At 52.9% G+C, this 15000-nt stretch overlaps 1 protein-coding gene across 6 annotated transcripts in view; it reads right to left on the bottom strand.

The window, feature by feature from the left end:
- Positions 1–15000, bottom strand: part of PBX3 (PBX homeobox 3) — a 102052-nt gene that overhangs the window by 6401 nt on the left and 80651 nt on the right. For all 6 annotated transcript variants that reach the window (XR_010348981.1, XM_064393554.1, XM_064393552.1 and 3 more), the window contains 4 exons: positions 12594–12835; positions 8544–8734; positions 6693–6828; positions 1–120 (listed from right to left, as the gene is read on the bottom strand). The exon at positions 1–120 is cut by the window's left edge and continues 46 nt beyond it. Coding sequence is in view for 5 of the 6 variants with exons in the window: in XM_064393554.1 (XP_064249624.1) it covers positions 1–120; positions 6693–6828; positions 8544–8734; positions 12594–12835 (689 nt within the window). In the remaining variant the exon portion in view is untranslated. The remainder of the gene's footprint in view (positions 121–6692; positions 6829–8543; positions 8735–12593; positions 12836–15000) is intronic.

The following is a 15000-nucleotide window of genomic DNA, read 5'->3' as shown; positions in this document are numbered from 1 at the left end:
CGCGGCCACGGCGTGTGCTGCAGTCACGGCCGTCTTTGCCGCGTAGAGGTTGGCTTCCTCCTGGAACTTCCCAATGTTCTTCTTGTACCTGATTCTCTTATTGCCAAACCAGTTGGACACCTGCAGTGGAGAGAGGTGGGGAGGGTGAAGGACACGAAGTGCTTGGCTGGGCAAAGCAGGATCCCTTTGAGGTGTCATTCTGAGATGCCAGGAACACGACCCGTACCTGCTGCAGGTAACTGAGCACTAACCCGGATCAGTTCAACATCACCTGGAGCTGAGCTGACCTGGCTCTGCTGCTCTCTTGGCAAGAGAGGCACAGCCAGTGACTGATGACTGCACGTACCCTGGGGCTTGCTGTACCACAGCATTGTCCCCTACCACCATGGGCCATTTGTCAGCAAAGCTGGTGCAAGACCCAGAAAGCTGCTCAGGGGGGACCAAGGTCCGGTTGACTGAGGGCGAGCGGGCAGTGAGAGCGATTGTTCTTTATTTTTGGGCTGGAACAACCTTGGCAGCCCACTCACAGAATCGTGTTTGGTTGGCTGAAAATGAAAGGAATCATATAAATCAATAATGGTTGAAAAGTCACTTTGTCATGTCCCTTTGAAGATGCTGTACTGGAGCCAAGGTGGCTCCCAGGGCACCGGCTATTAACCCGCACGGGGTCACGCCTGGAGCCGCGCAGGGAAGTTTGTACAATCTTGCTTCGGGGCTTTGTTTAACTTCAGCTGCTGTAACAGAGCTCCTAAATAACAAACCCAGTTTGGAACATGGACAATGGCCAACACGGCAGAGACAATAAAAGAACAGCTCCAGCACTGAAGGGAAGGGACCGGTGACAGCCCAGTGGTTATCAGGCAGCCACAGGGCACGGCAGGGGCTGGGGTCCTGTCACAGCACCCACTTCAGCATCCTGCTGAGGCACAGTCAAATCCTGCTGTATTTGATGCAGCACAGGCTTTTGTTTAACCACAATTAATGGAAAACCTCTGGCCTTTACCAGTAATATGGAAGGCACCTTATATATCCTGCTCCCCTGATAATACTCCACCATATTCTATATATTGCACTTAATATCACCTTGTCAGTCAGAGAAGCAATAATACATTAATGAAACCCAGCAAATAATTATTGTGTACAATCAGATTATGCTTTATTAACAGTATCATAATTGAGGAATCTCTGCACATCAACTGTATTGTCCATGGATGTGCACGAGACCCCTCTGTTTATGCACGCCCCTGGACCAATCAAACAACAGCCATCACTAATAAAGGTTTATTTAATTCTCACAGTAAAATTTTAATATCACCAGCAGCCTGGGGAAGCCTCAACGAGTGGATTTGCTTGACATCAGATCGTTTCCATTCTGCTAGTCCCAATACTTCTTAATCTTTAATATCAAGGCAATTAAAATTAATGGCCACTCATCCAGAGCCACTGTGGGCAGTGTTTCCTTGACATCAATTGTTTGATGGGATTACCTAGAGGTTAAACTAACAAGCAAGGTTTAATTGGAAGCAATGAGAGGAGCAGTGCTCGTACGTTATGTTTAACCCGCACACCACATCTAAATGAATATCCAGAAATGTTAAACTCCTCCTCAGATGAGCCATGGCAGCGGGGCTGCTGCAGGATCAGGAGCTGCAGCAGCCCGGGGGTGCCGCAGGCACTGCCCCCGTCCCCTCTGCCCAGGGACCCTTTGTGCTCCGTGACACACAGTGCAGGGCAGAGCGTGCCCCAGCCCGGGGAACGTGGGGACAGCCAGGGACACCCAGGGACACCCAGAAACACCCAGGGACAGCCAGAGACACCCAGGGACAGCCAGGGACAGCCAGAGACACCCAGGAACACCCAGGGACAGCCAGGAACACATGGGAACACCCAGGGACACCCAGGAACACCCAGGGACAGCCAGGGACAGCCAGGTACACATGGGAACACCCAGGGACACCCAGGGACACCCAGGAACACATGGGGACACCCAGGGACAGCCAGGGACACCCAGGAACACATGGGGACACCCAGGGACACCCAGGAACACCCAGGAACAGCCAGGGACACATGGGGGCTGCAGCTGGGAAAGCATGGCTGACACGGGCAGCTGGACCTGGCCAGGACAGGGCCAGGGCACTGCTCCAGCAGGCTGTGCCAGGCAGGATTTAGGATCCCTGCCCACCTGGAGCACACCCCACCTGGCTTGTGCTGCTGGCACTGCCATGGTCCCAGGGAAGTCCTGGGTGCAGGTACTGGGTTCCTCCATCAGCGCCTCACCCAGCTCCTCACCCAGCTCTGTGCTCACCCCAAACATGGAAGTTGTCTCCATTGTGAGCTGCCTCACAACACATTTTTTATTAAAACAAACTATCTCTTCACATAAAAAAAACAATTAACATCTTTCTCCTCCTGATCATTGAAGGCCAATTAATTAATTGGACTTAATTGTATATTACATTTCAAACAATACTGTTGCACTTATTTATCATGTTAATTGCAATGTTAAATAAAAAGACAATAAATTATTACTGAAATCATCAAGATGCCTAATGTGGGATTTGGGATGGGGCAGGCCTGCCTCGTGTCTCCAGAGTGGGTGATTTCCTGGGATAAATCAGTGCTCACTCGGCAAAGACGCAGCTGACAAGGGCATTGCTGCTGGAACTGGGGAGCTACAGATTCATGGATCGTGGAAATCTTTCCACTGTGTTTCCATGTTTGTAGCACACAGTCTATGTTCCACACCTACAACATGGTACAAACTAGAAAATGTTAGAAAGCAATGTTGCACAATTACCGTCTGTGACCTAAACCCAGGAATTCTACCTCCAGAACTATTTCATTATGCTGCAGCTCTTGTCCTTGCTTCCCACATGAAGTCCAGGGGTAAGAGCCCCTCCATCCACAGTTTTCCCTGTCCACCTGCTCACAGAAACACTCAGCAGCAGCAGGGGCCAGAGGGGTGCTAGAAACCAGCTCCTGCATCCTTTCTTTAAAACAACGTTAAATATATTCCCTTGTCAACCACATCCTTCTTTTGTTTGAAGCGGTGAAAAATGTTATTGCTGTACTCCACTGCCCCGCTCCCAGCACTGGCTGTGCCCTCTCTCCAGCCCGTGTGATGGACTGATGGTGGTTTGTGACACCCTGGAAGAGGCTCATCTGCAAAAGTATAAAACATCAGCCTTGCAGCCATGGTAGGGGAGAACAGACAATACAGTTTATCTCCCTCCAACGTGTGCTGATGGGGTGGCTCTAAATTACAGCCGACAATGTTCTCTGCTAAGGACATTTTTTTCCCCAGAATTACCTTTTCCGCACTCTTAAAAATGAAATTGTGTGAGGTGTTCATCTTAATAAATAGTATGTCTTTATGCTTTTCTTGAAAAACCTTCTCTACATATTATTTTAAACACCGATATCAAAACTGAAGCCATCGATCTCCCACCTGCAATGAAACGATTCTGGGAGACAATTTTCTTTGCAGCTCAGTAAAGTGCCATGGCAGCAGGATTTCCAGTCAGCAGCTTAATCTGGGGGGAGGATGACCCAAAACACTCGCTAATTAAGTGTTTGAGGGAGAAAATGTTCTGCCATGAATCTGCCCCCAGCGTGTACAAGGCACTGACAGTACAAGAGAGAAACACTTGGGATCATCGTTAGGAGAGGCTACAGAGGAGCCTGGCTCAGCCAGGGAAAGGACAAAGCCTCTTCATCAAAGACAAGCCAACAGCTCCAGAGTTTGGAAAGCCATCCCTTAATGTTATTTATTCCTTTTTCCAGCTCTTTGGCCCTCCAGGGTATTTGCAGCACAGGAGGTAAATGGGGCATGGTGACAGGCACGGCAAGGTCCAAGGGACACTTGGTCAAGGCTGAAAATACACACACTTAGAGATGTTCCATGAAAGCCCTGAGCGAGGTGCAGCTCAGGCACTTCCTCGGATGTCACTGCTTGTCCCCTGCCATGCTGCTCCTGCCAGGGTTTCAGTGACTGCTCAATTCACTCCGAGTGCTGGATTGCATCCTCTGAGTTCTGCTGTCAGTCACCAGAGCAGCGTGTGGGGGGCTGCTCTTTAGTGCCTGCTTAGAGCTCTTCTGCTACATGGCCTCAGAAATATACACCCTTTTCAGTCCAGTTCGACCTACAAAATACCAACTAACCCTGCAGTACTGCCACGCAGCCTCTGGAAGTGCCTTTGGAAATCAAAGATTAGAATACCCATGGTATTCATGCACTCGAGCTGTGACAGCAGATCCATCAGGAACCCAAGCAACCAGCTGATCACAGGCACTCCCTCTCTCTCATACATGCTCCTCTCCCATTACATGAGACCTGGCCCCATTTCCAGGCTTTGCCATATCAACCCGAGTTTTCCAAGTCATTTATATCATCTTGCCAGAGTGTAGTTCCAGCCATGCCAAGGGCCCAGCCCTGCATCCCTGGCGCCAGGCTGGGTGGGCAGCACTGCCCTGGGACCAGGCTGGCAATGTCACCCAGGCAGGCTGAGGCTGCTGGGTGCACTGCTATGGAGGGCACAATGCAGCTACTCCCATCGCTCACTCAGACTGCCTAATGGATTCAAGAAACAACTAATTCATGTCTGTATCAAATATTAAAAAGACAAACCTATATTCCTGCCACAGGCTCTCTGCCACTGCTGGGTTGTTGGACCATCTGCCTGCCTTTTATTTCATTCTACAGCATATACATTAAATCTTATCAAACAGCCAATTAAGAAAGAAATCAGATCTATTAGCACTAGAAGCAATCAGTTATGGCTTCTCAAATGTTCCATCTCATTTCCTACAGTCACTTCAGCCTTATCTTGATCTGTCTTTTTATCGGTCCACACCAAGGAATCACTGAGCCCCTCCCTGGCAGGCACTCACCACTGGGTGCAGAGGGAACAGCTCTTCAGCAGGTCTGGTGGGCTTTTTCACATGCCATCTTGCCCCACGTCATTAACCAACACTGAAGAACTTTTGGTTTAAGTTGGTGTTGATGGCCTCTCCTAACCATAGAGCAGGCTGCCTTGGATCACATTGAAGATTTCTGGACACTGCTTACCAAGGGGATTGCCACAAAGCATCTCGTGCCAAGGACTGAAACCAGCAGATTAAGGCTGCAGACCACGGTGCCCTGTGCTCTCAGGCTGTTTGGCTGGTGCCAGCACCCCCAGCAGCCGCAGGGATGCCTGAGGGCACGGGAGAGCAGCCCAGCAGCCCCCACGGGCTGCAGTGCTTGTGTGATGCCAAGGGCGAGGGAGGAGCAACGTGAGAGGGAACAAGCTGTGCAATTTCCCTCAAAAACTTCCTGCCCATCACCACAGCTATTTGTAAATGGGCTGGGAGAAGCTGCCTCCCTCCCCACCCCTACCTTCCCCTGGTACTGAGCACAGGCCCTTCCCACCCCAGTCAGAGTAGGGTATGTGCTGCGTGCCAAGGAACAGGCAAGGACACAGCAAGACACACACACGTGCCCTGGGGCAGTTCTGCCAGGGCTGCTGCTGTGGGTGCAGCCAAAGTCAAGTAATTCCAAATTTGGAGGAGCTGGGCATACTTTCATTTGAAAGTCTCCAATGAAGTGCCTGAATTTTTCATGCATTCAATGGAGGCCTATAAAGTAAATCTCAACTCAGGTCTTAATTATAAAGCTAAAGGTTGCGTTGCTAATCATGCCAATACTGCAGCCTGCAGTCATTAATAGTTAACACACGTGCCGCAGGCACCATTCCTCTCCAGGAGCTGAAATATTGATAAGGGAGCTGAGGGAGCAGGGAGCAGCCAGCACACCGGTCCTCGCCACAGGGGCAGGGTGGCTGGAGAACGTGGAGACAGCTGGGCACTTCCCTGCCACACAAGCTCAAGTTCTTCCCCAAGCTGTGCAAGCCACATTTGTGTGTGAATAACTGGCATTTAGAGCAAATGTAGAGGCCACGTGGAATGCCAAGAGGTGTTTTGCTTTTGGAGCTGCCTGGTGAAGGAAAACACGGTGGTGTCGTCAGCCTGAGCACCAGTCTGAGCTGTACAGGTATTGTGGCCCACAGGGAAAGCAGCTGCAGCCAACGACAGCACAGTCCTGGCTGGGGAGGTGCTGGGTTTCTTGCATTAACTTCACACTAACAGCTGTTACGTGTGGTAAAAGGAACAAATCTGCCTAATGCAGTTTTGCCACAGAGAAGCCACTTGTGTCACTTCAGCGCAGCTAGAGACTGAATTTCTGATTGGCTTAGAAAAACAACTTTGAGCAATCAAAGAAATTTGGATCTATAAAGATAGATCCTAAATTTGTCAATAAACCGTCCTTTCCCTGAAATCCCGTTCAGCTGCAACGAATTCAGAGCAGAGCAAGGCTCAGCCAGGAGCCTCACTGCTGTGCAGAGGGAAGGCTGATGTGAGGTGGGGTGCAGACCTCGCCCCTTTTTGTTTTTATCTTCTTCTCTGTGCGCAGCACCTTTGTACCCCAGCACAGCCCCAGCCAGCACAGGCAGGCAGCCTTTCCTGAGCTCAGCCACGGCCCATAGCCCTGCAAACCTCCTCATGGTCAACACACGGATATGGAGGGGTGACAGAGGTGCTTTGGGCAGGCCCAGCTCCGTTCCCCTCGCCTCCACTGGAAGCACCTCGCAGAGCCGGAGGGAGGTGCCAGCACTGCAGGGCGAACCTGGGGACTGACACACCCTGGGGCTTACCTGTGATACCGTGATGCTGCATTTCTTTGCCAGCTCTTCTTTGGCTTCTTCACTGGGGTAGGGGTTACTGAGGTGGGAGTAAAAATACTCGTTCAAGATTTCTGTGGCTTGTTTACTGAAGTTACGCCTTTTCCGTCTGAAATGAGAAAAGGAAAACACCACTGTTGCTCCAGATGCCAGCAGGTCCCAGGCAGGGTTGGATGGGGAGCAGCAGTGTTCATTTCAAAGCCTCTGCTGTAGCACAGAACAACACAGCAGAGCTGTCCTGGCACCTGATCCCTTTGGGCTCCCTGACACCGTGGGAGGGAGCAGCAACACCACGTCCTGCACCCAGCCCCAGGGGCTCTGGACTCTGCCTCTGGCCTCACACCCCCACGTCCCTGCAGGGTTCATCCCAGGGGAGCACAGGCCATGTTCACACGCCGTGGGAGAATGGTGATGCAGGTGCTGAGCCAGCAGCCTCCCCTGTGGCTCCTCCACTGCTGGGGACACAGCCTGGCCCAAAGGTCCTGGCCACGGAGCCCCTCTGTGCCAGCAGCAGCCTGGCAGACCTCCTTCCCCTCCTTGCCTTCAGCACAGCTCAGCTGGGCCCTGCGCAGCTCCCCAGGGCGAGGGTGGCACACCAGGATGGGGCAGCCGTGCTGAGGTGTCCTCACATGGCCTCCCTGAGCTAATTGGCTTCCAACAGCAAGTGGATTTCAGGGCTTTGTGAGCGAGACCCATCTGTGCCCCCTCCTGCCGTGGGCTGCACGGGGCGCAGGCGCTGGCCCACAGGGGACAGGGGGCAGGCCCAAGGGTGTCACCTTGCAGAGAGCACCCGGCCCAGGAGCCCCAGCCCTCGCCACGGGGGCTCCCACGTGGGTCACGGTGCCTGCACAGCTGCAGTGCCATCCCCGCGTGCTCTCCTTTACAACACGCTCTGGAAGGCTCCAGTTAAACATTTCCTTGGAGCTCCTTCCCCCAGGGCTGCTGCAATCACCGCCGGCGCCCCAGGCCAGCCGGCAGCCGAGCGCAATCCCCAGCGCGCTCCTGCCGAGTATCACGGTGCTGCTAACTGCACTGTATCCTGCAGCAGGCAGGCTCCCTCCCTGGAGCTCTGTTTATCTCATTACCATGCTTCCGCTCATTTTGCCTTATTTACCTTCCTCCTTTTTAAAGAAATCACTTTAAAATGTACATCTGCAGGCTCTACCTTTGCGTTCCTGGAGCTCTCCATAGACATCTCCTCCAACTGCCTGCAATTACCCTGATTTCCCACACCTGCCAGTGACCTCCTTGTTAATAACATTATTTTGGTCTTGTTTAGCTCCTCACAGCTTTCAGGTGTGAAGCGTGAGCTGCTGGAGGAGGGAGGCTCCGTGTGGCGCTGGCTGCTCCTCCCTTTTCCGCCCGGTTCCGCCAGGCCCTGCCAGCTGCCGGGGCCCTGCTCTGCCCCATCCTGTGAAGGGGATGGGCTGGGGATCACTACCCCACCTCATCAGGCTTCAAAACAATGCTGACTGTGCCTAAACCCCCCTCCTAACCCCTGTCTGCCCACCTCCTGGCAGCCTGTGGAGCAAGCAGCGCACTCAGGCCGCCGTGGGTCCTGGGCACAGGCATTGAGCTCCAACAGTGGTGCACCTGCCCAAGGTGGGGAAAACAAGCCCAGTCTTTGCACTAAAATCTGAAGAAAAGACCTTGTTGCTTCTGAAAGCCTACTGTGAGGGGGTCCCTTCCACCGCAGCTGTGGCTGAAGGCTTTTGTTGGGACAGAGCAGCCTCTCCCACCCATCCCTGCTGACACCACTCCCAGTATGGCCAGAAATTACTGCTTCCCCCCAAAAAGAGACAGGGGCACTTGCCTCTGCCTTACCTGGCATCAAGGAACCTTGATCTTAAAATCATTACTGCTTCACAAGTGCTTTGTTTGAGCTGCATCTGGATGGAGCTGAATTTTCGATGAATGATGCCCACCATCCTTTCAATCTCCTTGGGAGAAATGGGACGTGTCCGGCTCTGTTCTCTGAGGAGGTTCATTACATGAGTGGTAAATTCATTACATGCCTGTGGAGGAAGAAGAGGCTCAGATGTGGGTTTGTGCTGTCCCACAAGGACACAAGCTCTGACCTGGCTGTTGGGGGAAGGCAGCACTGAGGGCTGGGGGACCCTCACATGCGTGTGGCCACAGGATCCCACCCTGTCCAGGAGACCTGCAGCTGTCCTGGGGCAGCCAGGGGAGCCCAGTGACCACGGCCCTGCTCATCCCTTCCCCATTCCCAGCCAGACCCCCGTGGAGAGGAGCAATGGGATCACCCCATGTACAGCTCAGGCAGGGGCAGGGTGTGAGTGGGGACCTGCCCTCCTCACAGCCAGGGGGGCAATACCCCCAGCCCTGTGCCTGGGTACCCCCCTGCAGCACCCAGGGACCTTTCTGAGGCACTGTGTGCCCGCCCTGGGTGGGTTTCAGTGGCACTGTGCCCCGGGCTGGCCCACGCTGTGTGGCCAGGGCACTGAGGGAAGGCACAGGGAGCCCTCCATCAGCACTCCCAGACTGTGACGTGTTGGTATAAACTTCAGACTGAGCCACCACCAGGATCCCCCTCCACACATCCTGCTGTGCTGACTTCCCTTTGCAGGCTGGAACCTGACAAACACTCTGCCAGCTCCCCTCTTCCCTGTCATGCCAGGCTGCAAAATATGTACGTAATATGTCTGACAACCACATTTTCAAGGATTCTCCAACATTTCAACAGATTATGTGATGGAAGGAGTTAAAAGTGAAAAGTTTATGCATCTAAAAACTCATAATTTCCTATAACATTTGCTGAACGTCTCACAACTTATTAAGTGAAGCCATCTATGAATGCAAATGCTGATTAGCAATTTGGCAATAGCCCAACATTCGCAGAATTCACATAGCTTTTCTTTAAACCAGTAGTTCATACATGATTAATTAGAACATCTCATTTATGTAGTGTGCACTTTAGCTCATTACTCTAAGTAAAATTCGTTAAGTATTTACATTTAGATAATTAAAATCTGGGTACACCCTTAAGAAAGATGCATACACTTCAGGCAAAGTGATTTTTTTTCTTTACACTACTGAAAGTAAATTACAGGCTAATTTACATCCTTGCAGCGCCCGTTGGAGGCGGCGCTCGGCGAGCCCGGGTGCCCAGCCCGCTGCTGGGCCAGCACCTGCCAGCCCGGGCTTGCCAGCACTGCCCGAGCTCCAGGGAAGGAGCGGGACGTTTCTCACCCTCACTTCCCACCAGCACATTCTTTCCTTCATCGGGGACAACCCGAGCGTGCCCAGCCCTCTGACCAACAGCACTGGTGACACCAGCTTGGCTCACACGGGAAATGTTGCACAGAAGGGAGGGGGACACGGGCACCAAAATGCAGCAGCTCTCCCCCTGAGATCAGGCAGCAGCTCTGATTGCTCCAAAATACAGCTGAACCCAAGAATTTGGCACTGGATGGATGTTCCAGGCACACAGCTTGCCATAAGCCCCCTTCTTTCAGAGCCCAGGAATTCAATTTTAAAGTACAATAAAATTGGCTACTGTTGCATTAGAAATATTTTCAGGTATGTCTTTTCTATAAGAGATTTAGCATCAAAAACTGGAGTTGGAAAAGCAAAAATTAGTTTCTTGCTTTCAAGAAGCAAAAACCTTTCCCTGACTTTACTCAACTTGCCTCATAAGACTTGGTTTGGCTACAGCTGCTTGGAGAGCCTGCGTTTAATTCATCTCCACCAGCACCTCCCCTCTGCAGAGCTGCCTCACACAGCACAGTGGGAGGAAGCTCAGAAGACTCTGATGCTTTGTCTTGTTTCTCTTGTTTATTTATAGCGTCCAAGCTACTTGATCCCTTTTCCAGGACTATTTTTCAGGCCTCTGCTTGGTGCCCGAGACATTATTAATAATGTCAGGTTATAAGTGATGGCCTTGTTAACCTGCTCAGAAACCTTGTAGGAGCAGGGATGCTCCTGCTGCCTCAGTGCTTCATCACGAGTGCACAGGAAAAAGAGAGGAAATGGCCCAAAACAATGTTGAGGGGCAGGCTGGCAGCCAGTGCTCCGTGAGGCTGGTGGTGGCTTCTGAGCTGCCACACCTCACCCCAGTTCGGGGTGAACTCAGGAGACATCTGTGAACTTGGGAAGTGGGTTCCCAGCTGCTCCAGGAGGCCTGGTACCCTTACAGTACTTTTGCCTACAGCAAAAAATGTATTTCAGTGTAATTACAGCAGATAGCTTTCAATATGTCATCTCTGTTATAGGGGCTGTAAATTATGGAAGGCGCTGCCTGTGCGTGGCCATTTCTCCCGGCGCCCGGCGAGGGAGCGCTGGGTGATGGCGTGACACACTTTCCATTTCTCTTTCCTTTTTTTTTTTTTTTTTTTTTTTTTTCCTTTCCTGAGTGCATTCCCCTGACTGGCAACAAATATCAGGATCAAAGTCTGCCTGGAAAGCGTCTCCAGGAAGGCGCTCTGGTTCCTGCTGCCGTGGGACGGCGGAGTGCCCGCGCCGGGCAGGGTGGCAGGTGCCAACACGGGCTCCCCGCTGCAGGAGGGCTCCTGCCTCCCAGAACCTGTGGCGCCAGAGGCTGAGATGCCAAGGCCTGGCTGCCTCTCGGGCACTGCAGTGAGACAAACCAGCAGGAGACAGTTTGCTGCCAGGCTGGGGAAATCATCATATGTCTGTTGAGCAGACGTGGCTGGGTGTCAGGATCCGTGGGGAAGCATGCATGTCTCATCCTCAGCTCTACCTCTCTCTCCTGCTCCAGCAGCATTTGAGCATCCTCCAAAATTTCCTGTGGTGTGGACGGATGGCTGTGATATTTCAGCCGAAACCTTTGTAAATGGAGCTACAGGGCAAAAAATGCTCCTGCTTCCCCCACATCATTAAACTTATTAGAGGCCAAGGATGTTTGCCAGGAAGCTGCAAGCACCGAGCTGCTGCCTCTGTGGCCCAGATCTGCCTGCAGCCTTGTGCTGTGCCTGTAGCAGCCACGTTAATGCCACAGCCACCCCTGTCCCAACGCTGTAGAGCCTGGGGAGCTCGGGGCTCCACCCAGGACTGCTGGGCCCTGGGGGTCAGGGGAGAACAGCACATTTGCACAAAGACCCTGACAGGTGTTTGCTCAGTTATTTGTTCTCCACTTGAACAACACAGTGGAAGAGGCAGCGCAGACCAGGCAGTGCCACTGGCACCTGAGTCACACGGTGCTGCTGGCACCTGGCAGCATGTGGCAATTCTCAGTGGCCAGTGTGTTGGGTCACCAGGTCCCAGTGGTGAACACAAAGCTACAGGTCTCTGCAGCATGCTCTTCACTCCAAACAAAGGAGTGCTGCAATCTGCCTGAACCAGGATTTCCCCAGTTCCTGTCCCTGAGCCTGGGCCAGGTGCTCTGCTGACGCCTCACTGCCCACTCTCTTCAGCCTGCTCCAGCTGACCTGCCGTGGCCAAGTCTTGTGCCAGAGTATCCTGCCACCTGCTCCAGGAGCCCGTGGGCTGAGGTGGCCAAAGCAGCCCTTGTCTGCCTGTGCTCCCCAGCTTGCCAGACCCAGCTGTGTGAGACCTCATCAGGGCAGAGGGTGGCACTGAGTGACAGACATCTCTCCTCCTCTCTGCCTTCTACAGGCTGGGCAAAGGGGAGAAACACGGGCTTGGGTGCTGCTCTTGTGCAGTTACAGACAACAGAAAACACTCAGACATGCAAGACATGCATCCTGGCTCCAGCCAGCAGCTCCTTGGAGCTCAACAAACAACAGACTCCCATCGTGGCTCTCTCTGGGTAGAGAGAGGAAGAGGAAGGGGAAGGGGAGGAAGGGTTGTGGTCCAGAGTGGGCAGTGGTGGGCACTGGCAAGCAGAGGAGAGCAGTGTCAGGTACACGAACAACTGAGAGGCTGATGTCTGACCTGTTCATATTTCTCCAGCTCTGTGTGATAGATTTGTCTGATCTGGGTCAATTTGGCTCTGTAATCTGAGTGTTCAATAGAGTTATCTGAAGACCCTCCAGAGGCTGCTGCGGCTGCAGCTGCTGCCGCCGATCCCCCACCTTTCTCCGGACCTGAGACTCCTTCTGCCAGAAGCATATTGTCTAGTCTCATTAGCTGAGGATCGGGAGGGTCTTCCTCCTGGGCTCCTCGGATGCTCAAACCTTGGGCAGAAAAGAGAGAACAAGAGAAAACACAGTCAGTACTTCTGCATCTGCTCAGCCGCTGCCCGCTCGCTGCCCGCCTGCCACAAGCCCTCTGTGACACCCCCTGCCCGGGGGCCATGGGCACAGCCCTGCCCCAGCCCTGCCCCAGCCCTGCCCCGGCCCTGCCCCAGCACCCCACGGGCACAGCCCTGCTCCAGCAGCTCACAGGCACAGCCCTGCCCCAGCCCTGCCCCAGCACTCCAGCCAGCCCCCCAGACGCTGTCCAGCAGTGCCACGGGACCCTCTCTGCTCCCATACACAGCAGGAACAACACCTGAGTAGGCCGTGCCAGATGTGCCAGCAACACAGAGCTGCCAGGCATGGACCTGGGCACCAGCAGGGTGCTCCCTGCACTCGGGGGACAGCACAGGATTCCACACTGACTATCTCAAGCCCATCTCCCAAGATGACCCCCCCACTGGCCAACATTCCAACTCAAGAAAGCACAAGGCATTAATCTTGCTCTAAAATACACATTTTAAACCTGTCACCTTCATTTAAAACTGTAATTCCATATAATTTCATGGGAATAATAAATATGTCTCATCATCTCTTTAAATTATTTCTGTTGCTTGTTCAGAGGTCCACAGGCACAAGCTGATGATACCACGCATTGTCCTGGTGTGTCCCTGAGCTGGCACACACGTGTTGGGGACAGCCCTGGCACGGCTCAGGCCAGCCATGCTGCAGCCAGGGAAGGTGATGCCACACCTGGGAGTCCCTGCAGCAGCAGGGGTGGTGGTGCCTGGCCAGGGGAGGGCTGCACCCATCCCTGATTCCCTCGTCTGCCAGGCCCCACTGCCTTGGCACAGCTCCTGGCCTGCAGAGCCCTAACACAGGGGTGATTTCCTTGGTGAGTTGTTCTCCTGTTTGTCACTCTCCTCCTCTGCTCTGCTGTCAGAATGTTCAATAACATCCTGGTTTTAATCCACTCAAGCTCTCCTTCCCTTCTCATCAATGATTTCTGCTGTTGTTTTTCCTTTTAGCTTCTGGACCCTTTCTCAGTCCGTGTTTACTGTGCTCCATTCCAGCTGTTACTCCTCAGCTGCATTCCTGCTTTCACTGTGGAACTCATCTCCCTCCCACTATCCCATCACAGTCCCACTCTGTTCCCAAATGCAGATGCCTAGCCAAAACCTGCAGCAAAATAATTTGGTACAATTGCAGTGATTTCTGCACCATGTACTTCCATCAACAGGCAAAGTGAGAGGGCTGTGTCCCAAGTGACACGATCCACCCAGGCTCAAATTGATATTCCAAAGTCCCAGCCCTTCTCTGAACCTGACCCAGGGAGTGAGCGGCCCCCAAGGTTTAGCAGCAGGAGCTGAGGCTGCACTGAGGCTGCAGGAGCCAGCCAGGGCCTGCAGCTCAGGAGGAAGCTCAGCCCTGAGGACAGTGACGATGGCACTCGGATGTCTCGCACGCAACGCAGCGTGTCGTGGGGCTGGTGGCACAGGGGTGGCACGCTGCCTGCATCTCCATCCCACACATCTCCCACGTCCAGAGCATCCCATGCAGAGCGCAGGACACCCACAGGCAAAGGGATGACAGAGTGTGTGTGGGGACACAACATTTATCCTGCCCCTAGTGAGACGCATCATTCATTTGAATGGCAAAGCCACGAGTTGATTAACTAATTCTAACAAGAATTAAGCTCTGTGTTAATTCGGAGCTTTCCTTATGAACTATATGAAGCAGATCAGCACAACTAATAGTGTCTGGTGTCCCTGGGGGCAGGGGCCTGCAAAACTGATGAACTCTGTCACCAGTGAGACACGTGGCTCGTCAGCAGCAGCCCCTTGGCTGCAGGTCGAACACTCCCCACGTTGTCTGGGAAGGAGCCAGAGCATCTCACAGGCCCCTCAGCACAGAGGAGCATTCTGCTATAGGCCAGCAATAAAGCTGCTCCTACCAGCACCTGCCTTTATAAATTACTCTTGATTTGAATACAGTGGTAATATATGTATTTTTTGACATATAAGCTCACACGCGGTGGCCATTGTTTCCCTCTTTTATCCCTCACTCTATCACCCTGTGAGTTTATTACTGTTTAGCTCACTGACCTTTCAATGCATCGAGGAATTAAGGTGCAGCAGGGACGGGAAAGAACACAACAATACATC

Source organism: Passer domesticus, chromosome 18 (assembly GCF_036417665.1).
Source record: "Passer domesticus isolate bPasDom1 chromosome 18, bPasDom1.hap1, whole genome shotgun sequence".
NCBI lineage: Eukaryota > Metazoa > Chordata > Aves > Passeriformes > Passeridae > Passer > Passer domesticus.
The sequence above is the reverse complement of the archived record's forward strand: the minus strand, read 5'-3'. Positions and strand labels throughout refer to the sequence as shown.